This window comes from Eleginops maclovinus, chromosome 13 (genome assembly GCF_036324505.1).
Source record: "Eleginops maclovinus isolate JMC-PN-2008 ecotype Puerto Natales chromosome 13, JC_Emac_rtc_rv5, whole genome shotgun sequence".
In the NCBI taxonomy this organism is placed as follows: domain Eukaryota; kingdom Metazoa; phylum Chordata; class Actinopteri; order Perciformes; family Eleginopidae; genus Eleginops; species Eleginops maclovinus.
Window position 1 is genome coordinate 19,375,121 of NC_086361.1, and position 27,033 is coordinate 19,402,153.

At 40.5% G+C, this 27,033-nt stretch overlaps 3 protein-coding genes and 1 long non-coding RNA gene across 4 annotated transcripts; 3 read left to right on the plus strand and 1 right to left on the minus strand.

Moving 5' to 3' along the window:
• Positions 1–49: 49 nt before the first annotated feature.
• On the plus strand, positions 50–5,211 carry LOC134875522 (sodium-dependent neutral amino acid transporter B(0)AT1-like). Its single transcript, XM_063900141.1, has 12 exons — positions 50–305; positions 1,269–1,409; positions 1,490–1,627; positions 1,706–1,887; positions 1,989–2,099; positions 2,177–2,289; positions 3,119–3,247; positions 3,482–3,638; positions 3,713–3,917; positions 4,034–4,193; positions 4,291–4,453; positions 4,600–5,211. The coding sequence occupies exons 1-12, from the start codon at positions 107–109 to the stop codon at positions 4,753–4,755; spliced, it is 1,854 nt and encodes a 617-aa protein (XP_063756211.1). The 5' UTR covers positions 50–106; the 3' UTR covers positions 4,756–5,211.
• LOC134875523 (uncharacterized) lies at positions 4,481–12,706 on the minus strand. Its single transcript, XR_010167209.1, has 6 exons — positions 10,244–12,706; positions 9,157–10,136; positions 8,342–8,380; positions 8,066–8,184; positions 7,161–7,304; positions 4,481–5,081 (listed from the first exon to the last, which is right to left on the minus strand). It is a non-coding gene; the product is annotated as an uncharacterized LOC134875523 (long non-coding RNA).
• On the plus strand, positions 6,296–10,242 carry LOC134875521 (sodium-dependent neutral amino acid transporter B(0)AT1-like). The gene is made up of 12 exons (XM_063900140.1): positions 6,296–6,669; positions 7,141–7,281; positions 7,394–7,531; positions 7,620–7,801; positions 7,885–7,995; positions 8,079–8,191; positions 8,291–8,419; positions 8,934–9,090; positions 9,171–9,375; positions 9,456–9,615; positions 9,722–9,884; positions 10,012–10,242. The coding sequence occupies exons 1-12, from the start codon at positions 6,471–6,473 to the stop codon at positions 10,168–10,170; spliced, it is 1,857 nt and encodes a 618-aa protein (XP_063756210.1). The 5' UTR covers positions 6,296–6,470; the 3' UTR covers positions 10,171–10,242.
• Positions 12,368–17,712, plus strand: slc6a18 (solute carrier family 6 member 18). Its single transcript, XM_063900139.1, has 12 exons — positions 12,368–12,742; positions 13,389–13,529; positions 13,629–13,766; positions 14,649–14,830; positions 14,918–15,028; positions 15,105–15,217; positions 15,289–15,417; positions 15,509–15,665; positions 15,851–16,055; positions 16,348–16,507; positions 16,609–16,771; positions 17,053–17,712. The coding sequence occupies exons 1-12, from the start codon at positions 12,598–12,600 to the stop codon at positions 17,269–17,271; spliced, it is 1,863 nt and encodes a 620-aa protein (XP_063756209.1). The 5' UTR covers positions 12,368–12,597; the 3' UTR covers positions 17,272–17,712.
• Positions 17,713–27,033: the final 9,321 nt, after the last annotated feature.

The window sequence follows — 27,033 nt, forward strand, 5'->3', positions numbered from 1 at the left end:
TTCAACATTGCTAAGTGCTACTGTGTATCACATGCACCCTAACCACTCACAAATGCTTCAGACACAGTAGACTCTACTTCTCTGGTTCAGTGCACATGTGCTAAGCATGAAGCTGGTACTTCCTAACCCAGGTTTGGATGACAGGATCCCTAGCTATGAGGATCTGGACAGGGCGGAAAAGGAGGAGGTCGATGACAGGCCCAAGTGGGACAACAAAGCCCAGTATATCTTAACCTGCGTGGGCTTCTGCATTGGGCTCGGTAACGTGTGGCGTTTCCCTTACTTGTGTCAAAGTCATGGAGGAGGTAAGACTTAAAGCTGTTGAATTAATGTTTGACAGATGAGATCGGGGAAAAGTACAGAGGATGAATTTATTGGGATATAACGGGAATAAAAAGGCATTGGTCGATGCATGTGTGTATCTAAACTGTGAACTTAACAATATCATTGTACGTTAATAGCTTGCTCAAGCTTAGAGGAAAGTTAAATATATGAGTCGTTCACAGAAGACAGTGTCCTACACCTTTTTCAAGTTGCTGTACATTCTGAAAAGTAAGCAGTCTTCGGGAGAGACGGCTAACCTTTGGTCTGAGCTAAAGACAGCGCTCTTTATTGGCTTGAGTTGAAAATGAATGCTAGGGATTCCTTCATAGTGCACACATCTGTGTGTATGTGTTGCTGTTTTCAAAAGTGTTGTGTTAAAAGGGTCACTGTAAGACACAGAAGGTTGGACAGGTTTCAAAGACATTCATATGCTAACAGTAGAAGCAGCTTCAGAGCAATGGGGAAACATCCTTCTGGATATAAATCAATGTTATATTTAAGTCTGCTGTAAATGTTTTAGTGTGTTTAAAGAAAAACTCAAAAGAAGAGTCACAGCATCTTATAACAACAAATATGTAACCTTAAAGAGTAGAGTTAATACATAATGTCTGTTAAACATTTATATACGTGTCACATTTCAACCCTCTGTTTAGAAGGCCTATCATGTTGTTATCAGCCACACTGTCAAACCAATTCGTGAAAAATCTACTTTTTACACGCATGAAACCTTGAAATGCAGCTGATATGTGGATAGTGATATGGGTCGCACACTTATTTTAATCAGAACTAAATTAAGCCTATACAACAAATCAATCAAATCCAACCAATCCAATCACATGCATGACAATAGAAAAATGTCTGCGTTGCAACAAAAAAAATTGCCTGCATTCGAGCTGTTCTTCATGCATATAATCATACTTATCCAGCTACATCAAATATCTTAGGTGCCTTTCTGATTCCCTACCTGATCCTGATGGTGCTGGAAGGAATGCCCCTCCTGCTGCTGGAGTTTGCCATCGGTCAGCGTCTCAGGACAGGCAGTGTGGGAGTGTGGCGGTCCATCAGCCCTTATCTGACCGGTGTAGGTAAGTTAAAAACAACATAGAAGTAATTAATGAGGATTTTGCTTCGTGTGAGAGTCATCATTTATAATGCTGTCCATTAGGTGTAGCATCTATGCTAGTGTCCTTATTGGTTGGACTTTATTACAACACCCTAGTAGCGTGGATCATTTGGTACCTCTTCAATTCCTTTCAAAACCCGCTGCCCTGGACCCAGTGTCCTCTCAATAAAAATGGGACAGGTGTGTATACATACATTTTCAGCCCACATATGCACACAGATCGCACCAAAATGTAATAAGTATTTGTCGCCCCTGCAGGATTTGTACCAGAGTGTCAACAGAGCTCCACTGTTGATTACTATTTCTACAGAGTGACTTTGAATAGTACCACCTCTATAGCTGACTCTGGAGGAATCAATTGGCCCATAGTGCTCTGCCTGTTAACCGCCTGGACAATTATCGCAATCTGCTGCATAAGGGGCATCAGCACAGCCGGCAAGGTTTGTTGAACTTTTAGAAACTCAAACTGTTCCCACAAAGTAAGACAATTCAATCTTTTGCCAAATATCATTAATTCCATTTTTCCTCGTCATGACATCAGGCGGTGTACGTCACAGCCATCCTGCCTTACATTGTGCTGGGCATCTTCCTGATCCGGGGCCTGACTCTAAAAGGTGCCCTGAGTGGATTAAAGTTCCTCTTCACACCAGACGTATGTTTCAAATCTTCATAAGAACGATTGATCTCATAACTCAAAGCCACATTAAAATGTTTCGCTTTCTTTTGCAGGTGAACGAGTTGATGAATCCTACAACTTGGCTGGATGCTGGTGCTCAGGTCTTCTATGCCTTTGGTTTGGGGTGGGGAGGCCTCATCTCCTTTTCAAGCTACAACCCTGTTCAGTAAGACACATGCAGAGGACATTCTTAAAGGTCTCCTGTTATGCTATATTTGAACAATATATTGTAGGGCAATATCTATACAAAACATGTCTGTGAAGTGTTTTGCTCAAAATACCAAACAGATCACGGATTGTAGCATGCCTCATCCCCCTCTATGTCAGCCCTGTTCCTGAAGTGCTGATTCTGTGACTGTCACTTCAAATTTGTGCTGAGCAGAAGCTGGCCACGCCCATTTGGAGCGTCATGATCTCTCTGTCTGAAGAGAGAAGTTTCGAACGGAGAAACTCAGCTAAACGCTGCAGTTATTAAACCCCATATTATGTTCCAAACCACATCAAGCATTATTTCTGAAACACTTCTCAGTGTCTACCGCTAGAACAGAGACATTATATGTATTACAACAACTCTCAGTCCATCGTGCAGACATCCTGATGAACACACAGAGGTGCTGCGGAGGGGATTCAGCTCGCAGACTGTATATTGTGGACGTGTCACGGGGGGGATGTTGCCAGGAGTTCAATGTAAAGCCAGCCCACATTTCGGTTATGATGTCATATCGGCAGCAAATCTGGATCAGCTTGTTTGTAACCCCATTTTTAGAGATATGGGTAAGGAGGAAAAGAGAGAGGGTTGTATCTTCTGACACTCTGTGAGTCTCCTTCACACCGGGGACTCATATTTATGAATAAAAAAATGCTAAATATGCATTTTGCATATTACGGGACCTTTCATTTGAAGTTCAAGTCTCATTTTGCCCACTTTGATTGGAAGAAATCTAGTAGCCGTTCTCAAAACCAAAGCATTTCTTTTGCTTATTTCTTTTCCCAAGTAACAACTGCGTGCAAGATGCTGTGATCCTGTCGATTGTGACTAGCCTCACCTCAGTGTATGCTGCAACAGTCACCTACTCCATCATTGGCTTCAGAGCAACAGAGAAATATGATACCTGTATCAGTGAGTGAGTAGTCACATGCCCGGGTTTCAATGTTTTTCTAAATGAGAATCCTACAATTATATTCTATCTTGTTTTTTTCTGTGAAGCCGTCACAATTGCATCTGTCAGATTGTGGACATCTGTAGTATGGACTCTTCACTTTACTAGTTGACATCTAAATAATGTAATAAGATAGACACATCTGAATTCCGATTCTCATGTACACATTGGCTAATATTTGACATGTTTTCTCCCTAGTAACATCATTAAATTATTAAATACATTTGAGCTTCCTGAAGACAACATCACCACGAGCAACTACGAGGAGGCCTTCAATCGTCTCAACAGCTCTTACCCTGATATCGTTCTTGGATTGGACATCAAAACGTGTGACATGCAGAGACTTCTTAGTGAGGTGACTATGTTGTATCGGCCAGATTCCCTGTTATTCGCTCCTGCCTGCATTATGACTTACTTGTGTTTGTGCAGGGAGTGGAGGGAACAGGTCTGGCCTTCATCGTGTTCACAGAAGCGATAACCAAGATGCCCGGTTCTCAAATCTGGTCCGTGCTCCTTTTCGTCATGCTTTTCTGCTTGGGACTCTCGACCCTGTTTGGCAACATTGAAGGAGTGGTGGTTCCACTGAAAGACCTGAATGTGTTCCCTAAAAAATGGCCCCATGAAGTACTGACAGGTAGAAATGAACTCTCTACCAGATCCTCTTTTTGTCCATCTTCAATCAAACACCTTTGGTATTTGTCCATGGTTTATGTTTTAACACAAGCTTGTTTTTGTTCATGTGTGTTTCAGGTATCACGTGTGCTGTCGCCTTCATCATCTGTCTCCTGTTTGCGCAGAATTCAGGGATTTATTGGGTAACTCTCTTTGACAACTTTGCTGGATCTGTTCCACTTCTGACCATTGGATTGTTTGAGATGATAGCTGTGGTATACATCTACGGCATAGACAGGTTAGTGATTACGCAACATATTCCAGCAGATATCGGATGATACATGTTTGACTTCTCTTCTAATTTCAAAACTAACTCAAACCCTCTTGTGTGGCAGGTTCAATGAGGACTTTAAGTTTATGGTTGGATATAAGCCCTCCATCTTTTGGCAGATTTCATGGAGGTTCACTAGTCCTCTTATTGTGCTGGTTATTTTAGTTTTCTACCTGGTGACACAAGTCCAAAAATCGCTCACCTACTTAGTCTGGGATCAAAACTCTGTAAGTAGACAAGCTCTGTGATGAGCTAAAGTAAATGTTGTTTCTCTATGATACAGTATTTAATAAGCAAACTGCCTTTGGTCAATCTTACATCCATAATTTGAATATCCCACGATATCAAACTCATATCGTTTTGTGTTTTACAGGAGAATTTCCCGGCTCTGGCGTCAGTACCCTACCCTTCTTGGATATACGTGATCATCTTCCTGTTGGCAGGAGTTCCCAGTCTGGCAGTGCCTGTGTATGCATTATGTAGATTTGTGTTTGTTTGCTGCAAGAAAAAAATTGTATCAAAGAATTAAAACACTGTTTCAAAGTCAGACGTTTCAGAATACAGCACAATGCATGGTGTTTTATTGATCAGTAAAGCACTTATTTGTGAGCATGCTTTGTACCCACGTACTGCTCATATGATTGTATTCAAGACTACTAGGAGAGTATTTTTATTTGTGGAATGGTTAGTGGGAATATTTAACAGCAGAGAAAAGGCTGGTCTTTCAAAGCATTAGCTATTAGTTTTAGAAAAGGTAGGCAAAATGTGTAGAGCAGCAACTTGGCCAAGAGAGGGAGCCCTCGCACTGACAGACCAGGTGGTGTAAGGTCAGCTGATCCAACAGAGGACACCATACTGAGGAGAAGGTGAGATACATTGCATGTTATAGGGACAGTGGAGGCTTTGATAGCAATGTTTAAAGTACTTACACTTTTTTAAATAAACCACTAATACTGGAATAATAAATCCTCTATTCAAACATTTACCAGAGTATGGTCCTTCAATCAAACTGATTTGATGTTGTACTACTTTATATTAGTGAATACATGCAAACTGAGATGGAATTGTGTTTGTAGTTTTAATACAGTACTTGTAACAATAAGTAACTTAATGACCTAATAATACTAATGATAAAAGTTGTTTTATGAATGTACTTTCCATTCGAACATTGCTCCTTCGTCATATAATGCACTTGACCCAATGCCAGACTATTATCCATTAATGATTCACGCAATATTTAGCTGACCATATGTAAATGTCTTACATAATGACTAGACTCCATTGAATGGTCATTGTCAAGTCATACTTCAGACACACTAGCTGAATAATTTAGAATAAATTGGGTTCAGTCACTCATTCTGGAGTGGTTTCAGAAGGCAATACAAATTAAAAGAACCACTTAAGTCAAATTCAAATGATAAACAATGTTGATTTGAATGATATTTAATGAGTACTGGAATGGAAAATGAAGGATGCAAGGTCTTTTGTCCTCCAAAGTCTCAAGATCAACCATAACTGGGATTTTAGTTTCCTGCCTTCATCCCTTCACCATATTAATCACAAGGACTTTGAAATATATGTCAGTCAGAATTGAAATGATGAAGGTCTAGAAAGCAGAGTTCATACACAAGGACCCTCTTAAAGGTTGGGCCTCAAGATTAGATAATAAAGCAGGAGCCACATAGAGGCCCTTATCTGCTCAGTTGGTTTTAAATTATTAGTGCTGAATCCCAAACAAGCACAGGTTTTCCTTACTCACTTCATTAATTACTTTCTCCAGGTGCAAGTCCACTCAATGACAGCAGTTTGGGAACTCTCTTAAAAGTTCTCCTCACATAATCTCTCTTTGTAAAATCCTTAAAGCAGCCAGCGCAAGAATGACTCAGATCTCAGGGTCATCTGAACCTCAGTTATCTATCTGCCCCATTATCAGCCTCAGCAGTGACCATGTTAGAGGGAGCATCAGGTAACAAGGTGCAGTGCTCCTATTACCAGTCAATTTAAACCTGGGAAATTCTTGATGTGAACAGACGATGGAAACTTCTGTACCAGTATTGTAATTTTATAATTTTTGACTGCATGAAATGACTAACTGGTAGTGTAACAATAGCAGAGGGTGCTTGGGCTAACCTTTGAACCTTGCCAGATAAAGTAAAAGATCATAAACTAGTTTGATATTGCAGAGTGCCTTCACTTTGACTTCCAAGAAGGATAGCGTAACATCTACGCTTCCGTTGCGTTGCCATGAGACTGGTACTTCCTAACCCAGGTTTGGATGACAGGATCCCTAGCTATGAGGATCTGGAGAGGATGGATAAGGAGGAGGCTGGGGACAGGCCCAAGTGGGACAACAAAGCCCAGTACATCCTAACCTGTGTGGGCTTCTGCATTGGGATTGGCAACGTGTGGAGGTTCCCTTACTTGTGTCAAAGTCATGGAGGAGGTAAGCTCAGAAGAAAATGGAACATTTTACCATCTTGGACATTCAATTATTGAATAATGGTTGAACGATTATAGTGAGTTTGAGGTGCTGGGGGTATCCTATATTCTATCTTTTAAAAAGCATTTTCCCAGAGAGCATACTTAATCTATGAACTCTTTCAAAATATTCACTCTAACATCTGAATCATGTGAACTAGATTTTCAAATTATGGATGGCATAAATGCAATCTGGGTTTCTTTGATCTTCTATCAGGAAAGGTCGGCAGGCAGAGCAGTTGGGGTCATTACAGGGATTACTAATTAATATAAGTATGCATTGTCTGCAGCCTGAGCCATGTGAGACTGCTTTACAAAGCACACTTAACATCAAAGCTTCATTTAGCTTCATTTTCACATCTTGGATGCTGATTATTTGTCATAAGCACAACACTATGTAAATATGTGTCTGATAATACAAAATAATACATTTCAGGTGCATTTTTAATTCCCTACCTGATCCTGCTGGTGCTGGAAGGAATGCCTCTCCTGCTGCTGGAGTTTGGTATCGGCCAGCGTCTCAGGAAGGGCAGTGTAGGAGTGTGGAGCTCCATCCACCCTTATCTGACTGGTATTGGTAAGTTAACAGAGGACACCATACTGTAAGGAGAAGTTGACAAGGCTCTGAAACAAGTTGTCCAAAGCATACTAAAAATAAAACCGTCAGTTAATAATTGTGTTCTTCTCAGGTATAGCCTCCATGTTGGTGTCGGCATTGATTGGACTGTACTACAACACCTTGATAGCCTGGATCATGTGGTATCTCTTCAATTCTTTTCAAAGCCCGCTGCCTTGGACCCAGTGTCCTCTAAATGTCAATGGAACAGGTCGATATACATTCAGAGATACTCATCAAGCACCTCCTGATTTACCCCTGAATAAACCCTTAAAGAGGACTGTTTCTCGCCCCTGCAGGATATGTACCGGAGTGCCAACAGAGCTCCACAGTGGATTATTATTATTACAGAGTAACTTTGAATACTTCAGCCTCTATAGCAGACTCTGGAGGAATGCACTGGCCCGTAGTGGTCTGTCTGCTAGCTGCTTGGACCTTTATATGCGTCTGCTACATACGGGGCATTGGCACTTCAGGCAAGGTTTGTCAAACCTTCAGACAAACAATAGGCTTTCCTGAATAACCAATGTCCAAATTAGTAAATGCTTTGCTTTTTTTTCCCAGGCAGTGTATGTCACAGCCATCCTGCCTTACATAGTGCTGCTCATCTTCCTGATCAGAGGACTGACTCTTAAAGGTTCCCTTAGTGGAGTTAAATTCCTCTTCACACCAGACGTATGTATAGAATTACTCATGTTAAAAAACAAGTTAAACATCTAATAAAACAAACCCACTTAATGTATACCTGAATATTGCAGGTGAACGAGTTGATGAATCCTACAACGTGGCTGGATGCGGGTGCCCAGGTCTTTTATGCCTTTAGCTTAGCTTGGGGCGGCCTCATCTCCTTCTCCAGCTACAACCCTGTTCAGTAAGATAAACATCACAAGCCACAAAACTATAATAATGGAAGCCATTCTCAAACATGCTGTCTCCTTAATCAATCGCATTTTATTTGTAACAACAACAGTAACAACTGCATGCAAGACGCTATGATCCTGTCAGCCATCACTGGCCTCACCTCAGTGTATGCTGCGACAGTCACCTACACCATCATCGGCTTCAGAGCAACAGAGAAATATGACAAGTGTATCAGTGAGTGAGTAGTCACAAGATGCTTATACAAGTTCAACATGTTATTAGTTGCTGTTATTCATACTGGAACAATGTTTGCCAATGTACTGTAATACTCTCTTGGTCAGGCTAGCTGGGTGGCTCAAAAGATGAGAATGTTGTACTGTAGTTCATTACTTTAGCATAAAACCTTGAAACCTTTAGTCCAGAACGAAATGGCTATGGATTGCCGGTACCTTTTGTACAGATATTTACAGCCCCCAAAAGTTGACTACAGATGACCTTTGTAATCACCATCACTTTTCTTCAAACAGGATTAGATTACAATTAGTTAGATGGCTTTGGAAGATACCCTGTTGTTGGCCAGGTCAGATTGCTGAAACCGAAATGAAATAAGGACAGGAGAAATAATTATAGCAACTAGTAAATGTTGAAAGGCCATGTTAGGATTGTTTTATAAAGACAGGAACATCTGAATGTATAATTGTATTTAAATTCCAGTAAAGCAGTGCTTCTTACCAGTGACATTTTCTCCCTAGAAACATCATGATGTTGTCGAATACATTTGAGCTCCCTGAAGGCAACATCACTACAAGCAACTTCGAGGAAGCGTTGATTCGTCTCAACAGCTCTTACCCTGATATCTTTCTTGGATTGGACATCAAAACGTGTGACATGCAGAAACTTCTTAGTGAGGTGACTATGTTGATGAGTTTCGGCCAGATTCCCTGTTATTTGCTCCTACCTTGCATTATGACTTACTTGTGTTGGTGCAGGGAGTGGAGGGAACAGGTCTGGCTTTCATCGTGTTCACAGAAGCCATCACCCAGATGCCCGGTTCTCCGGTTTGGTCCGTCCTCTTTTTCGTCATGCTTCTTTGCTTGGGAATCTCGACCCTATTTGGAAATATCGAGGGCGTGGTGGTCCCACTGAAAGACCTGAATATTTTACCTAAAAAATGGCCCCAAGAAGCAGTAACTGGTAATTTGTTTTTTAGTTAAACTAAGTTTAGTTTGTCTGATTCGTGTTTTAACTCTTGATATTTTGGACGTGTGTTTCAGGTATCACGTGTGCTGTAGGCTTCATCATCTGTCTCCTGTTTGCGCAGAATTCAGGGATTTATTGGGTAACTCTCTTTGACAACTTTGCTGGATCTGTTCCACTTCTGAGCATTGGATTGTTTGAGATGATAGCTGTAGTGTACATCTACGGCATAGACAGGTAACTGCTTATTCAAAATACTTTAGCAAAACACCCGAGGGGTATGGTTGATCCATTGAAGTCCTGTTTGATTCATGACTCATTTCAAAACCCTTTTGTGCGGCAGGTTCAATGAGGACTTGGAGTTCATGGTCGGACGTAAGCCCTCCATCTTTTGGCAGGTTTCATGGAGGTTCATCAGTCCTCTGATCGTTTTGGTTATCTTAGTTTTCTACCTGGTGACACAAGCCCAAAAAGAGCTCACCTACTTAGTCTGGGATGTCAACTCGGTAAGCACTCCAGCTCATAAAAGCCATCTTTCCATCTGTTGACTCCTCTTCCAATAATGCTATCTTCGCTCAGTAGACAAATTCCTGTTGTATCAAGCATAGTTAAGTTGTGTTTTGTGGTTTACAGGACAAGTTTCCCTCTCTGGCATCAGTACCGTACCCTTCCTGGATCAACGCTGTCATCTTTCTTTTGGCAGGAGTCCCTAGTCTGGCTATGCCTGTATATGCATTATGTAGATATGTCTTTGTTTCCTGCAAGAAAAATAAAATCCAGTTAAAGAATTAGCCAAGTTCCTGCATTGATTATCAAGTCATAGATCTCAGTGTGTAATAAAATAAAAATATGTTTTGCTTATTACCTTCTGTCTCATATGGTCCATTGTCTTTAAACCCCTCCTTCCAACAGCTGAGCCTGCACTGAATGGTGAAGGCTTTGCTGACAGCATGAATACAACCAGGGAACAACTGTCAACTAGTTAAGCTGTTAACTCTGAAATCACCGCAATAAAAGAGCATCTGAACCAAAACTTTACACGCACATTTGCCAGCTGGAATCTGATCAGTAACATTTAGGCTGACACTTGACTTTAGGTTGTGTTTGGACAAAGCAACATTTTTTAAATTCAGTTAGAAATCCCGGGGCAAAAAGTGTGAGTTTCCATAAAAACCAAGTCTTTGTTTCTGCAAAAAGAGAGGCGTTAGTCTTCCGTTCATTTATACCTACAGGAACTTTCTATCAAGTCACTCTAGATATGCACAGTATAAAGAATAACACACAGAGGCTTACAATCAAGAGTCAGGGAGCAGAAAAGGTTTTTGTTTCACTCCAAAGCCAGGTGAGTTTGCATTGCAGTAAACATTTCAACCTACACCTGGCTTCAAATGTTGCACAACTGTTAATCCAGCATTTCTCCTGTGGGTGGACCTACAATCAAAGCCAGGCACATTAACCGCACAGTATGCTAAAGCTAATTTAAAAAAGGCTCACAAATCATAAAATGCCAAAACGTACAGCTTCCAAGTTGGAAGTTGGGTCACGGACAGGTGTTATTAAAAGAGTTTCCGGGGTCTAGTTGTAGTATTTCCACTGAGTCTTCACGTCCTCAGAATATGGGAGAACATTTTATATTGGTATTGGTCAACGACATAAAAAGTAGAGTGATTTGCTCATACAGTGTTACAGCTATGAGGAAATCACAGTGTGATTTCATATGAACATATTTTTGTGTACGTATTTATGTGTACATACATTGCATCATGTGTCATCCTATATATGTACTGTATATATACAGCTCCGGAAAAAAGAGACCACTGCAGCATCATCAGTTTTTCTGGTTTTACTACAGGTACGTCTTTGAGTTAAATTATTATTATTTATTTTTTATTGTATTCTATAAACTACTGACATCATTTCTCCGTGTTGGAATTGAACAGACACTGGAATGGCTGCCATACATGTAGAGATTTAAGTGGTCTTTCCGGAGCTGTATATACATGTAGTCTGTGGTGTGTTTAAGAGTATCATCAAAAGAGTTGTTGTATCTATGAACAACATATTAAACCTGTAGAGCAACCAATTAGCCAAGAGAGGGAGACATCACATTGACACTGAGGTGAAATGGCCAGGTGAACCAGATTTAACAAAGCATAACACATGGAGCAAGCAAGCATACACAGCATGTGATGGATGTGTTTGGATTTACCAAAAACATATCATGCTTATTAGCTTTTTCCAGTTTCAAGTGTTTATGCTAAGCTAAGTGTAATACCTGCTAGCACTACGTTCCTATTTAACATACAGGCTTGAGAGATCATATTTCTCCAAATGCCTATGGTTCATTTACCTTAATGCGCCTTTATAAATAACCAGCTCGCCCCCCGGCTCCTGTGAGTTAAATGGGCCAGAACTAGAGCTGGTAAACATATAGTATATGTATACAAGTGTACATTCAGTTTGTCTCTGAATGCAGACAGAGCTCAGTTCAGGTTTGTTCCAAAGAGCAGGACCAAAGTAACCAAACACCAACAACTACCAACAGTTTATTGATGATGATTAGTGGATGTAGGGCCCTCCAAAAACACGTCTTTACATTTGAGAGACATAGCAAGTGCGTTATATTTCGACTATGGATTGTACCTTGAGATTAAATCATTGTTATTTATTCATATAGGTGTACACAATTTATCTCACTTATATTTCTTTAGTTTGTCAATTTCCCCTCCCTGATTAATTTAAATGTATATACTTTGCTGTGTAAATAAGTGTTAACAATTGGATCAAAATGTGCTCCATCAAGAAACAACGTTCATTAAGTCTATTTTATTGACTGCATCCAAACAGATCACTTTCAGACTGAAACAGCATCACCAGGTTATCCATTATTTGAGGCTTAGCACCCTCCCACTTCTGAAGAAAAAAAATAAAGCAGGGAGGTTCAAACACAAAATCATTACGCCTGATGTTTTCCCTCCCTCTCCAATTTCTTCATAAAAAACTATAAAATCTGTAAGGCTGAATGCTGTAATTTATAGGACGTGAAAGGACAGCCCTAGAGAGCAAGACAGAGGACGAGGGTAGTGCACTGGACATCACTTAGACTGTACAACTAAAGGCTGAATATTTTGACTGAGATCTGGAGATTTGGATAGGAGAAGGAGAGTTGCATCCTTGCAAGATTACAGGAATTTTGCTAAGCCTTTTTGCAAACTAAGGATGGGCAAAACAAACGACTCTGTGGAGAGGGAGGAGAGACCCAAATGGGACAACAAATTTCAGTACCTGTTAACGTGCATCGGCTTTGCAGTGGGACTGGGAAACATCTGGCGCTTTCCTTACCTGTGCCAAATCTATGGAGGAGGTACGATGCTATTATATGATTTTATCACATGAGCATCATTATATTTCCCTGATCTTAAATCACACAAATTGTTTCATTTGGTTTGCTTTTAAAGAAAGGTTTTATTCACCATGTTTTTTTCAGACTATTCAATACATTACATGAGATACTGAATTTAACTGGAATAAATACTTTAGATTCTCTCTCTACCTCAGTATTAATTAGTCACTAATACATGGACAAACCAGTCATTGTCACAATAGTGAATCTTATCTGTGTATGATGAATGGTGTTATCAGTGATTTGTTTTGGGCAAATGACCAAATTTCTGTGTTTACTTCCTCATAGTTTCTAGTTAGATGTGTTGCAGTAGAATCCCATGGGATCTAGGTAAGGGTTAAGGTGAATAAACAGCTAATATTGTAAATGTGCATAATATCAAACTTCACATAATGACTGCAACACCAATTTCAAAACCTTTTTGTTTTCGCTCATATTTTTATGGACATCTTATTTTGTACTTATTTAGCATGGCCTGAAATATCTTCTATAATGACCCTTATGATTACATGAGGCAAAGTAGTTGTCATTTGTTTCACTTAGATTTTTTCCAAAAGACACTTGTGTTCAGAAACCTAATTCCTCTGATCTCTGTATTTGTCTTCAGGTGCATTCCTCATCCCCTACCTGATAGCGCTGGTGTTTCAGGGCCTCCCTCTGCTCTACCTGGAGCTGGCTATAGGACAGAGGCTCCGCATGGGTAGCATCGGCGTCTGGAACTCCATCTCACCCATGCTTGGTGGAGTTGGTGGGTGGCCTAGAATTATAAGGGGAATTTAGAATTACTTTTCAATCTTTTAGGAGCTTTTTATTAGTATTGAAAATGTAATTTATCCCCTGTGTGTAGGAATCGCCTCCATGATAGTGTCCTTCCTGGTGAGCATTTTCTACAACACCATCCTGGCCTGGGTGCTCTGGTACTTCTTTCACTCTTTCCAAAACCCCCTGCCCTGGAGCCAGTGTCCACTCAATGACAACCTCACAGGTAAAAGGCATACCTTACTGTCACACACTAACAAAATGCTACCACCACAGTGATAGAAATATTGCATCAAATTGGGTTTCAGTGGGTAGTGGCATAATTATAAAAAATGACTCATCAGGCTCAAAGTAGCATTCCAGGTCAAATTTAACAGGAAAATTGCTGTTTTTATTGTTTAATGGCACAAAGAGATTCTGCACCACAACATAAAATAACTAAAAAGGAAATCATAGAGAACAGACTTCCGACAGTGTTGTCTCCTTAAGTGAAATAAAATGTGTGTATCCACCACAAAATGTTGTAGGTTTTACCTTTCCCACAAGTTTGAGGATAATGGAGCCAGTAGTTTCAACTAAACAATCCACTCAACAAACCAACAAAATAACAGAGCGCTCTCCTTCGCCAAGGCCACTGATGGATTCCCCAAGGTGGGTCCCAATTCCCGTGTTGTGTTTATGAGTAAAGTGAAAACAACACGGATGTTCTGTGTTTTATTCATTTATTTCTTATTCATGTTTGTGCACAATATGATATCAAATCTGCAAGTTGCATATTACTGGCTGCTTTAACTCCTGAATTTCCCGACTGGGATTAATAAAAGGTACATCTTATCTTATCTTATCTTATCTTAATAACAAAACCTTCACCAACTTTTATTGTTCTGACCATAATTGGTGTTGCCATACATGTTCCCAGCAGGAAACTCAATTGTTCAATTATCCACATGAATGCAGTACAGATACACCCTACTACAAGTTTTCCTGAAAGTTGGGCCAGTAGATTTTCTGTTATCCTACTGACAAACTAAAATTGAACCGAGCCAAATACATGACCTCTTTGGCTGAGACAAAAAAAAGTTAAGGCCGATGTTGTCATTCTTTACAGGCTACAATGAGGAGTGTGTGAAGAGCACTCCAGCAAACTACTTCTGGTACCGTGAGACCCTGAACATCACACCTGACATCGAGACCAGTGGCTCCCTGCATTGGTGGCTGGTCATCTGTCTGGCCAGCGCCTGGTGTGTGGTCTACATCTGCTTCATCAAAGGCATCAAGTCCATTGGAAAGGTCCTTTTTCCAGGAGAAATTATTTTTTAAAAGTCAAAACCAGCGTTACCCAGAGTTAATGATGGCTGTGTCGTTTGCTTGTTTCAGGCTGTGTACGTGACAGCCACATTCCCTTACCTGGTGCTGACTATCTTCCTGATCCGGGCCCTCACTCTGCCTGGAGCTACTGATGGACTAGTGTACCTCTTCACTCCTGATGTGAGTGTGTTGCTACTAAAGGTGATGCAAGGTTGTATGCCAGACCGTAGACCTGATGTGTTGACTCTACGTGCAGTGGGAGATCCTGAAGAACCCTCAGGTGTGGCTGGACGCTGCCACCCAGATCTTCTTCTCTCTCTCCGTGGCCTTTGGAGGTCTCATCGCTTTCTCCAGCTATAATGAAGAGAGGTGAGGACTAAAACTCGCTCAGTTAAACTTGAATGATTTGTGTGATTTGTTTGCTCTTCTTTGTCCATCAGGAACAACTGTGAGAGGGATGCTGTTCTAGTCGGAGTAATAAACAGCGCCACCTCTCTCTACGCCTCCATTTCCATCTTTGCCATCCTGGGTTTTAAAGCTACAAACGGCTACAATGCCTGTCTCAATGAGTATGTACACACACATATATTCAGTGTAATCCTAAAGTCGTTTCTTCTTATTGATACCAATAAGTCTGGTTTTTTTGTATCCCATTTGTAGCAACATCATGACTCTGACAAACCACTTTGAGTTTTCAGACCACAACATAACAGTGGAGAACTATGATCACTGGTTTGAGTATCTAAATGGTACATCTCCAGATGAATTGGCCAGTCTGAACCTGAGGCACTGTGACTTGCAAACATTTCTGGATCAGGTACAGTTAGTATGATAACACAGCCAATCTGGTACATTGCATTCTTTTTGTTCCTTTCGTTTTTCTTAATTTCCCTCCTCCCTTAAACCCTGGTCCTCCTTTTGCCACCCCTTTCATTTCCTGGAGTACAGTCAGTTCATGTTTACTCATTCATTTCTCGCCTCTCTTTCATCTTCCTCCCCCAGAGCGCATCGGGTACCGGCCTGGCTTTTATTGTTTTCACTGAAGCAGTGATAGAGATGCCTGGCTCGCAGATCTGGGCCGTACTGTTCTTCGTCATGCTCTTCAGCTTGGGTCTCTCCTCCATGTTTGGCAACATAGAAGGAGTCCTGACGCCCATCAAGGACCTCAAACTACTGCCAAATTGGATCCCGCAAGAACTCGTAACAGGTACCTGCAAATAGGGATGTATCTTTAAATAAGACAAGATATTATGTTGGATTTATGCAAAAGTGTTGTCTTTCCTTGGTTTCCCTTACATTTATTTAATTCTCTAACTTTTTATTATATGTCTTTAACCACTTATTCCTTATATTCACTTCACCGGTGATTATTGATCCGAATTAATGTTAGACTAACTCTAATTTATAAATCCGATAAAGTTGCAATAGCCTCGAAAGGGAAATGGTTTTACCCTTTAAATGTTCTTTGTGAAAACCTTTTTTTCCCCTCACTTCCTCAGCCATCCTCTGCTTGATATCCTTCTTGACGGCTCTCATCTTCAGCCTGGGTTCGGGGAACTACTGGGTGGAGGTCTTTAACGGCTACGTGGGCTCCGTGCCTCTCCTCATCATCGCGTTCTTTGAGATCACTGCCGTCGCTTATGGTCGTGGAATGAAAACGTAACTTGTTATCCTGTTCTTTGACATTCAGTAGTGTTACGCTGTAATTTGATGACGGCTCACGTGAAACCTAATCTGCTTCTCCACATTTCTTCTGACAGGTTCAGTGAAGACATCTATTTCATGACTGGGAAGAGGCCCAACATCTTCTGGAAAGCCTGCTGGATGGTGATCAGTCCGTTGATGCTCCTGGTGGTGTTGGTTGCATATGTGGCCATCCAGGCACAGACGCACCCCTCATATCCCTCATGGGACCCAGACTATGTAAGCAAGCCGAGGGTACTCACTTGGAGATCTTTGAATACTTGTGTTGTATTAGTATATTTTAAAAGCTGCTGTAATGAAATAACAAAAGGTAAAAAACTGATCTGGTTTTAAAAAAGGAGCTAGAAGTATTTCTCAGTTGAGCAAAGTGATTTTAAGGTAACATATTTAGTGCAGGGATATGACAAATTGGTATTTTCAAGAATTCAAAAAGAGAATAAGCAAGTCTGACAAAATGTTGAATTAATAATTTGACGTCTTCTCTTTCTCTTTCCCTTCAGGAACTATTCCCTCAAACTAAAATGTTGAAATATCCAGACTGGGTGTTTGCCATAATCATCCTCCTGTGTGTAGTACCTGTGATTCCCATCCCTCTGGTAGCTCTCTACAAACTGATCTGCAGCAGAATAAAGAAGTCCTCTGCTCGTGGTCAACTAAGCCCCTACAGCAACGATGGCTTTGAGGTTGAAACGCAGGAGCAGTGGAACCAAAGAGCTTGAAAAAAGATGCAAAAGTGACAACAAGAAGGGACATCATGATCATTGTCGGTGCTTTCGTGGAATTGATATCTAATTTCAGCGGAGAGCTGACATAATATACAATACTGACCTGTAGTATAGACTTCTGATTTTAAGTATTAACATTTATCAGGACCTGACAACTTACTTCTCAACAACAAAACAGGACATATTTAATAATACAATTATTGACTTTGTACATTGTTGTGTATTTTTAAAAATACAGTTGATTCGACATTTATAAAACCTTTGCACATTAACGTATTTTAAATGTCTTAAGCTTGCTGCTTTTCATAGAAAACCCTCTGATGCTTGATAGACTTCTAAAGTGTATTATCTGTGTTATGTACGAACTCATCAGCTTCAAATTGTTCACGCGATGGCCGACTAATATTTCTGTGAATAATTTACACACAAATCCTCTTCCAATGTCCTTGTGTCTTCATTGTGGAAAACTACCACTAAGTGTAAATCAAAGTCCAGATAAACAAACAGCTGTGGGATGAGGCGGAGTCTAGTACAGAAGCTGGATGATTTCTGATTATCCATCTTTATTGATGTGGTGGTTTTTGTTTTATAGGGTGCATTTATGATGTTTTATAACTGGGGTGTTTTAAACCAGCTGACTACGGGGCTGTTTCCTCTCTCTAAAGCCTCTTCGGTGACACAGTTTATTTGTATTTTGAAACAGATCAGATAAACGGTTGACTTAAAACCGAGGATTTGACAATTTAAATAAAAATGTGTGTTCTTTTCTGAGACAGAAACTGGGGAAAACTCACTTTTCTTTAATAAGCTTTGGAGAAAATAATACAAAACTAACAACCTAAACATTTAGACGTAATACTTATTGTTATCTTTGAGCTGCTGAGGGTCTCTGGTTGTGCTGGGTGGTGTAATTGGGGCAAGCTGGTGAGAAAGTTGACCCTTTGGTAAGTGGACTATCAACTCCTGGCAAGCCTCAAAACCGCCAGACACTGCATCCCTGTCAGGAGCAAAAAAAAAACATCCACCTAAATTATTCCAAGCCACTGTAAAATATAATTATAGGCTGCAATAAACCGAGTTGTGTACATGCAAGATGCTGTTTTTGTTGGGTTGGGTGCACCTCTCACAAAGTCCGCATTCATACTGGTCATTTATGGAGTCTTTTAAAACACTGGCAGAAACAACAGAAGGAAGATGGAAAGACAAAAAGCATCTCCTCTGCTTCATACTGCGCAATGCCAGTCCTTACCGCCAGGGAAGCCCTTGAAAAAGGAGAAGAGATAAATGCTTATATTATAATATATTTTCCCAAGATGAAGGATGAAGATTTCTTTGTTGCTGAGCCCGATGAAAAGCCTATATATATATATATATATATATTACTCCATATCTAATATCATCTTCAGGAAGTGAAAAGGGTTCTTAGCAACCATCCGACTAAAGGGCAAACTATACGCACACACATCGACTTAAAGAGAAGAAGCAAACACAGATGGACAAACAAGTGAAAACACAAGACGTGACCTGCCTATTGAAATGTTTACCTTATGAGATAAAGGCCGGAACAAATTGCTCTCAGTGCTGATATTGATTAATAACCATCCCTGTGTTTGATTTAATAGAAGGCATAAACGGGACCTAAGTGCGGAGGGAAGACCAGTGCCGGCGCTAAGGGGGGGCATTCGAGGGCCGTGCCCCCAGGGGCGTGGCCACGTGGTGGCCAGGGGGGGCCACGGCCACCATTGGTCAGAGTATGGCCACCCTGCCGGCCCCCCCAACCTCACGGCACGAAAAAAAAAACAAAAATACAACAAACCCTCATGAACAGAAATGGTATAAAGCTGAAATAAATGCATTAGTATTTTTTTTTTATCAAGTCGTTTTATATTGTCATTCGTCACTTCTGCTACAAGCCCCATATTCGCAACATGTTGGGCCACGCCCCCTCCAACGTGCCTGCATTCTGACAGCGCTTCAGTGGAGAGACTAGCACTGGAGACGAACGCGCTGGATATACCACTGTAACTAACAGGTGAGTAAGTTGGTGATACTTGAAAGGATCATTGAAATGATAAGATCATTTAGTTATCTTCACACTCAATTAAATGTGTAATGATGTCTCGACATTAAGGATTTGTGGCAGAGTGAGTTGAGTAAGGCTGCTGTTGTTATTTTTGCAAACTTGTAAAATGATCTATGGCTAGCGAGCTATCGCTAGCTAGTTAGCTTAAGTCCATTCCCAGGTGTCACTAAATCATAGATAACGCACTGTCGCTAGTTTACACTTGAAATGGAATAAAAGCAATCTAAAGTTAATGTTGTGTAAAACTTTTCTTTAAAAAGGACACAATGAAAAGGATAAGTGCCTCAGGGGGAGACAGAAAAATCAGCGCTTTTTTTGCCAGCACCAGAGACCAGCAAGCTAGCACGACAGAGAATGTTGCAGACAGAGAAAGGGAAACAGAAGGAGCTAGTTGCGAAAGCATGACAAGTACAGAAAGGGAAGCAAGTGGCAGTGAATATTCAGCAGACAAGTTGACAGAGACAGAGCAGGAGGAGGAGACTGATACTAGGAGAAGAGAATTTAATTACAAAGTCTGCCCTCCAGGTGAGTGGTTATCAGTAGCTGAATAATGGGACATGTTCGGTCGGGTTATGGCAAACAACAATAATTTAAAGGCTGGCCATATAATAAACATGTATTTATTAAATCTGTAAAATGTTAATGATTGCATGTTTAGTCTTAAAAAACAACTAAAGAACAACATGTAATTGGAAGTGGATAGCATTTATGTTAAAAGCTGATATTAATGGGATTCTTTGGTGTTTTACAGACATTTCCAAGTCCAGGGGTGAAGCTCCAGCTCAACCTAAAGTTAATTTCCCCAAGACACTCCAGGGAGACAGAAGCAGGAGCTTCAAGGGTGAGTGGTATGAAGTTCACCCCTGGTTGGAGTACTCAATATGTGAAGACTCCACCTTTTGCTTTGCCTGCAGGCATTTCAGCTTACCTGGCCATGAGTCTACGTTTAATTCAGGTTCCGGTTTCAAAAACTGGAAGAAAGCTACCTATACAGACGGAGGGTATGCTGCACATAGTAGATCTGAGCATCACAAGAATGCCATGCTAGCATGGAAAGAATACCAAATTGCAGAAAAAAATCAGGGATCTCTAATGGGGCAATTAAATAAAGAGTACAACAAAACTGTTGAAGAGAACAGGGGGTACATCAAAACTCTTGCTGAAGTGGTTCTTCATTGTGCAACCGAGAACATTGCTCTGCGAGGGCATCGTGAATCTGAGGCCTCAAGCAGGAAAGGGAACTTTTTGGGTATGTTGAATATCATAGCAAACCATGACGACAAGATTTTGAAAAAGATGGATGGTCCCAGGAATGCTAAATATACAAGTCCTGACATACAAAATGAGATTTTGTCATGCTTAGCAGAGATGGTGCGCACATCAATAATCAAAGAAGTCAAGGAAAGTGGTGCTTTTAGCATACTTGTGGATGAGACTAAAGACAAAAAAAAAATGGAACAAATGTCTTTTGTTTTGAGATACTATTACAATGGTGAAATCCTTGAAAGTTTTCTGGAATTCGAGGTAGCAGAGAAGCTAGATGCGGAGAGCTTGACAATAAAAATAATTCACCTCTTGTCCAAATATGGTCTAGAATATAAGACTAACCTTGTTGGGCAGTCTTATGACGGGGCTGCAGTCATGAGTGGCAAGCACAGTGGTGTGCAGGCCCGAATTAAGGAAGTAGCGAAGCTGGCTTTCTACGTTCACTGTAATGCGCATTGCCTTAATCTGGTGCTGGTGGACACTGTGAGAGGGATCCCAGAGGCTGATTGCTTCTTTTCCTTATTAAAACAGCTGTACGTCTACATGTCTGGATCGGCAGTGCATCCCAAATGGTTACAGGTGCAACAGGAGATGTATGCAGGTGCACCCAGAGAGTTGCAAATGTTGAGTGACACACGGTGGGCCTCCAGATATTATGCTTGCCGTAATTTGTGGGATAGGTTGCCAGCAGTTGTGAAAGTTCTTGAGGAACTGGGTGATGAGAACAGTGGCGAGAGGTCAGTAGGTGCCAGAGGCCTTTTGCCTCAGATTGATTTCCAGTTCATTGTGTTTCTTGCCATATTTAAGAAACTTCTGGGAGATGCAAAATTACTGTCAGACATGCTCCAGTCTTCCTCTCTTGATTTGGCCAAAGCAGTGGATCTTGTGGAGGCACTTATTAGTACTTTTGAATCTTACAGGAGTGAGCAGCAGGTGTTTGGTGATTTGTGGGACACTGTTTTGGAGCTTGCAAAGCAATGTGATGTCTCTGTAGACACTGCTCCAAAACGTAAGAGAACACTAAGTTCAAAGCTACAGGGATACCATGTTCTGTCTACTGTGGGCAGACAAGAAACAGGCGATGGCAAAGATTATTACAGGACAGGAATCTTTAATCTGGTATTGGACCGGATGCTCATTGAGCTCAGGAACAGATTCTCCAATCAGAATTGTGACATAATGCGTGGAATACAAGCTTTAAATCCAAGTAGCAGAAGCTTCTGTGACAAAGATAGCCTTTTTGCATTTGCCAAATTGTATGGGTGTGACCTTGTGGACCTTGAGCATGAGCTCTACCAAATTAAAAGAGTTTTAGATCGTAAGATAAAGCAAGGGATGCAGAGACCACCTACAATTGTAGAGCTGGCAGCTTTTATTGAACCATACCAGGATGTCTTTGATGTTTTCTCCAGGCTTTGTAAAATTGCATTGGCAATACCTGTCAGCACAGCTGCTTGTGAACGCAGTTTTTCCTGCTTGAAGCTTGTCAAAACACACCTGAGAACTACAATGGGAGAGGATAGGCTGAGTGATCTAGGGGTGTTGAGCATAGAACACAGGAGGGCAGCGTCTTTAAATTTAGATGAGTTTGTTGATCGATTTGCTAGAAATCATCACAACCGAAGAATACAGCTGCTGTAAACTAACAGCTAAGTAACCAGCATCTGTCTGTTATACCTGCCAATTCTGCATCATTAACAGCCCCAACATTCTTTTGTTTTTCCTAAAGTGTATTATGTGACATGGGTATTGCAATGTTAGTACATGTCTGTTCTATTTAGACTTATCTGGTCAGCTTCCCAGACAGACACTCTCAGATATGTTCTCAAGAATTACAAAAAAGACAATTGTCAAATTATTTACATGGATCTACCTTCACTCACTCACTCACTCACTCACTCACTCACTCACTCACTCACTCACTCACTCACTCACTCACTCACTCACTCACTCACTCACTCACTCACTCACTCACTCACTCACTCACTCACTCACTCACTCACTCACTCACTCACTCACTCACTCACTCACTCACTCACACACACACACACACACACACACACACACACACACACACACACACACACACACACACACACACACACACACACACACACACACACACACACACACACACACACACACACACACACACACACACACACACACACACACACACACACACACACACTGTTTGTAGTGAAACAGTTCAATGTACATGTTCTCACACACACACACACACACACACACACACACACACACACACACACACACACACACACACACACACACACACACACACACACAATTCAATGTACATTTTACACATTGTTGATATTTGTTTTTCTTTATGTTTTATGGGACATGTGTGTGTGTGACGTTTATTTTTTACTCTTTATATATACATATGTTTATTATCGCAAATAAAATGAATATTGCACTTAAAAGGCTACAGTTTACTTTAATAAATGATCGCCTAAAATGACAATTCATATCGTGTCTTTCTGTCATTTGCACTAAAAGCTTCCCCTTCTCATGTTAAAGTCCTGAACCCCCTCACATAATCATGACACATCGCACTCGCACATTATCTAAGCACCCATTCCAATAACATGGGATTATCAGTAACAGTAAGACATCATTAGTGTCCATAAGAAGGTTCAATCCATTGTTTATGGCTAGATGAGCTGTTAGAAAAACTGCTGCTCTGAGTGATGCAGTGCGTGAGTTTTAAAATAGTAGTTTTTGACAATCAAGTGCCACCCCAAATAAAAGACTGGCCAGAGCTGGCCCCCCCAGAAATAATGTCCTGGCTACGCCCCTGCGTGCCCCCCCTAGCGGTAATTGATGCCCCTCCTGCCAGCTGTGAAGCATATTCTCGATCTGTCACAATCGACTATAATTGACGCTGAGTTCGAAGTTGCTAAAGAGTTTTTAATGTCACAAAAGCAAGCAAGCCCCCCCCCCCCCCCGCCAATGACCCAATGCCCCTCCAGTAGATCTGCTCTGGTGCCGACTCTGGGGAAGACTTGTGTCTGACCTGTATTTCAGATCTTCATCAGTCGAAAATAAATGTATTATTCACAGTAACCTTTTGAATGTAATTCATCTGAATAATACACCGTGGTAGTTTAAGATATTTAAAAGAGTACAGTGCATAGACGGTCTTTACCTGCATGCATGATGCAGAACCAGTTTGTTAATAATCTTTAGACTTCTAGAAGGTAATTGATCTGAAAAGGAAACAGGATCCATTATTGAACAAGATATCGAACAAAGACAAGATTAACTGATAATCCTTACATTTCTAAACGATTGCAATCAATCCTTAAACGTTATGTTTTGAAATTAAAAGTTAAAAACTATTTTACTGTGGAACTTGATTTTAAAACCGTTGACCAGTTGATGTTTGAGAGTAACCTCCGGCTGGTAATCGTGCATATTGCATACTCTACCTGTCGATTAATAACGTGACTTGGTCGTTTGTTAGAGGAACTCCAAATTCAGGTTTTTACTTAAAACATTATTTGCTGCAAAAACTAAAAGAGAACTTTGTCCTATGCAAAAATATGAATCACCTTTGCTAAACTGGGAGTTGTCTCCAAGAATGTTTACAAGTAGGTACAAAGTACAGGAGAGGGGGAGTTTCACTCAGCTTACAAGAAACCATAAACACTGCCCGAAGCCCAGTCCCTTACGCAATATTACTGGATACAACTATCACTGACGAGCAGCAACGATTCAAGGTCTTTGTGAAAGCTGACCCCCACCTTGTCAAACAAGATTGTGCAAGGTATCAAAATCAGAATCAAGTTAAATCTGTATCTCTTAACCTTTTTCAATATACAAAAACTACTGTCAGGTTCCTGTGTGAACTCAATACGCCAGATCACCCATGAGCGGTCACTGTTTACCCTTTTAACGCCATTGATTCTCCCCTGGCGACCCTGTGTTCTACGTCTGTGAATTACTGTATGTGTGGTTCTCAGTCTGCAGAAATGTGGACAGATTGAAAGATGGTATAAAAGGCTCAAAGGGTCGGCATAAGAGCCCGGATGATTTAACCGTGAGCCCTAAGCAGTCAGACTTTAAAGCATCGTCCCGCACAATCTCTGTTTACTTAATATGTTGCCGGGCATAACAGCTTTCAGTTTGTACCAGGAATGAATTTATGATCGTATTGATTAGATTTAAGGTTCTGAGTATAGCTTTGCATTTCTGACTGACCTGTTAAAATGATGCAAGCTTGAGATCCTCGGGCACAGGTCAGGTCTTATCTGTTCCAGGCTGCTGGCTTTAAAACAGAGTCGGGATAATTTGTCAAATCATTTCCATTTTTTCATTTTCATTTAAAATGTATTTTTAGTATTTTTTACCTCATAACCATGGATTTGGTTTAATCTGTTCATTTGAAAAGTGTTCTGCAAAAAAGGGTCATCATGAATGTTATTAAATCTGTTAAACTATGTAACAGACACAAAAGTGGAAGAGTGATAGAAGAACAACTGAAGTGAAATGAAACTCTAGGTACATTTGCGTTTGATTTTACAGAAACTGCAAAGCATATTGCCGTCTTCAAAATATCTTCCGGCAACAACTTTACTGCCAAGAAAAAAGAATGGCTAACATATAAACTCAGTGACAACATATACATACAGTCTGACATTTCCTGAAGTCATGACCAGAAACTTGGTGTGTGTCATAATTAAGAAATGTAGGAGAGAGCTAGAATACAGAAAGACTGCCCTCTGGTGCTGAGGACGTGTTAGTACGTTCATATCATGGACAATCATGGCCCTGGATCTTATTCAAACTTAACTTTTTCAGTTCCTCTGAAAACCAAAAACAGCAGAAGTTAAGCATTTTCTTCTGTGTTGCCTTATTTTCAGTTAAGAATATCTACAGTTGGACGGGTCCTCTGTGTTGTGGTGCGTTAATTCAGTTTTTACACTTCGTATACCGTGCTCTTTCACCAGAGAAGAGCTCCTAAACATCAGTGTCTATATAGTATTTGTCATTTGTAAATATTGTTAACTTGTTATAATAGTATTAAAATAGTTTCTTAAAATAGCCATCATCACAGTCCTATTTTTATTTGATTGTGTTATGCTATATGTTCTTCTTTCTGTGTCTTTGTACGGACCACATTTACCAAAGCAAATTCCTCAAATGTGAAACCTACGATTCTGAGTTTGTTCAATGGAAAGTCTGTTATAGTGATGTTGGTGCAATAACAGAATGGATCATTTACATATGGCTGCCTTTGTTCCTTAATATTGTGTGAAAAACATCCCATGAATGCATGAGTGTAAACTTTGCAGGAGTGTGTATGTGTGTACCTGAAGGGTTGGTCCTGCAGATGGTGTTCTTGGAGCCCACGCTCTCTGAGGAGGAAGGGTTTTTCCACCGTCAGTAACCTTCCTCTACCTGCCTCTCTGCGTCCTGGATGGAGTCTCAGAGTCAGACAAAGACAAACAGATCTTTAGAAAGTAGAAACCAAAGAATCTGTTTGGATTCATGCAGATGCACCATGATCTGTGTGTATGATATGCGAGATGTCTCGAGTTTAAATGCATCTAAAGAAGCGTGATTGTGTGTTAAATTGTCAGGATTAGAAATTGAAAACTCGATTCAGATTTACCATTTAGGTCATTACAGTCTCGCTAAAGACATAGCTCTCCAAAAAACTGCAAGACGGAAGCAATACAAACAGATTTTAAATCAAATTATTGTTTTATTTAGTAAATAGCTGTGAAATATACAGCAGATCAAGACCAGCTCCCTGTACATTATCCTTTATTTGTGTGGGAAGCATCACATCAAATATAACCTTTGTTTTAGTTTTGCTTAACTACTCTTTTTAACAAGGAGATGGAAAGTTTCTACAATAAAATGGTGCCATCATTTCAGTAAACCACGTGTTGTCTTTTCATTTCCAATAACTGATGCAAGTTACCTTTTTAACAAATCTTTAACCATTTAAACTGCAATAAACCTCCCACCAGGAATCAACATTGACACAGTCTAGGTTTTAACTGTTACAGTGTAACTCTAGGAATCTCTAGGAACCAAGAGGATAAAAGCAGCAGGAGTTACTGCTGTCAACGTACAGATCAAATAAAACTGAAGTGACTGAAGCATCATGAAACTCAGTGGGTTAGGGTTAAAAGGAGAAGAGCGAACCTGAGATAAAGGTCACAGGCAGGAAGTGCAGACATGATGGGTTTATTATTGCAGACTGATATAAGCTGCAGATAAGGAAAACTTCATAAAACCCTCTTCTGCATCTCGGGGTCAGGGATTTGTCTCCTTACCTGTGTAAAATGTAGACTTGACTGCTGTAACATACTGATGTCTTGTCTGTTCAAAGAGTCAAATTAATAGTTAACATTTTGAATAATAGATCT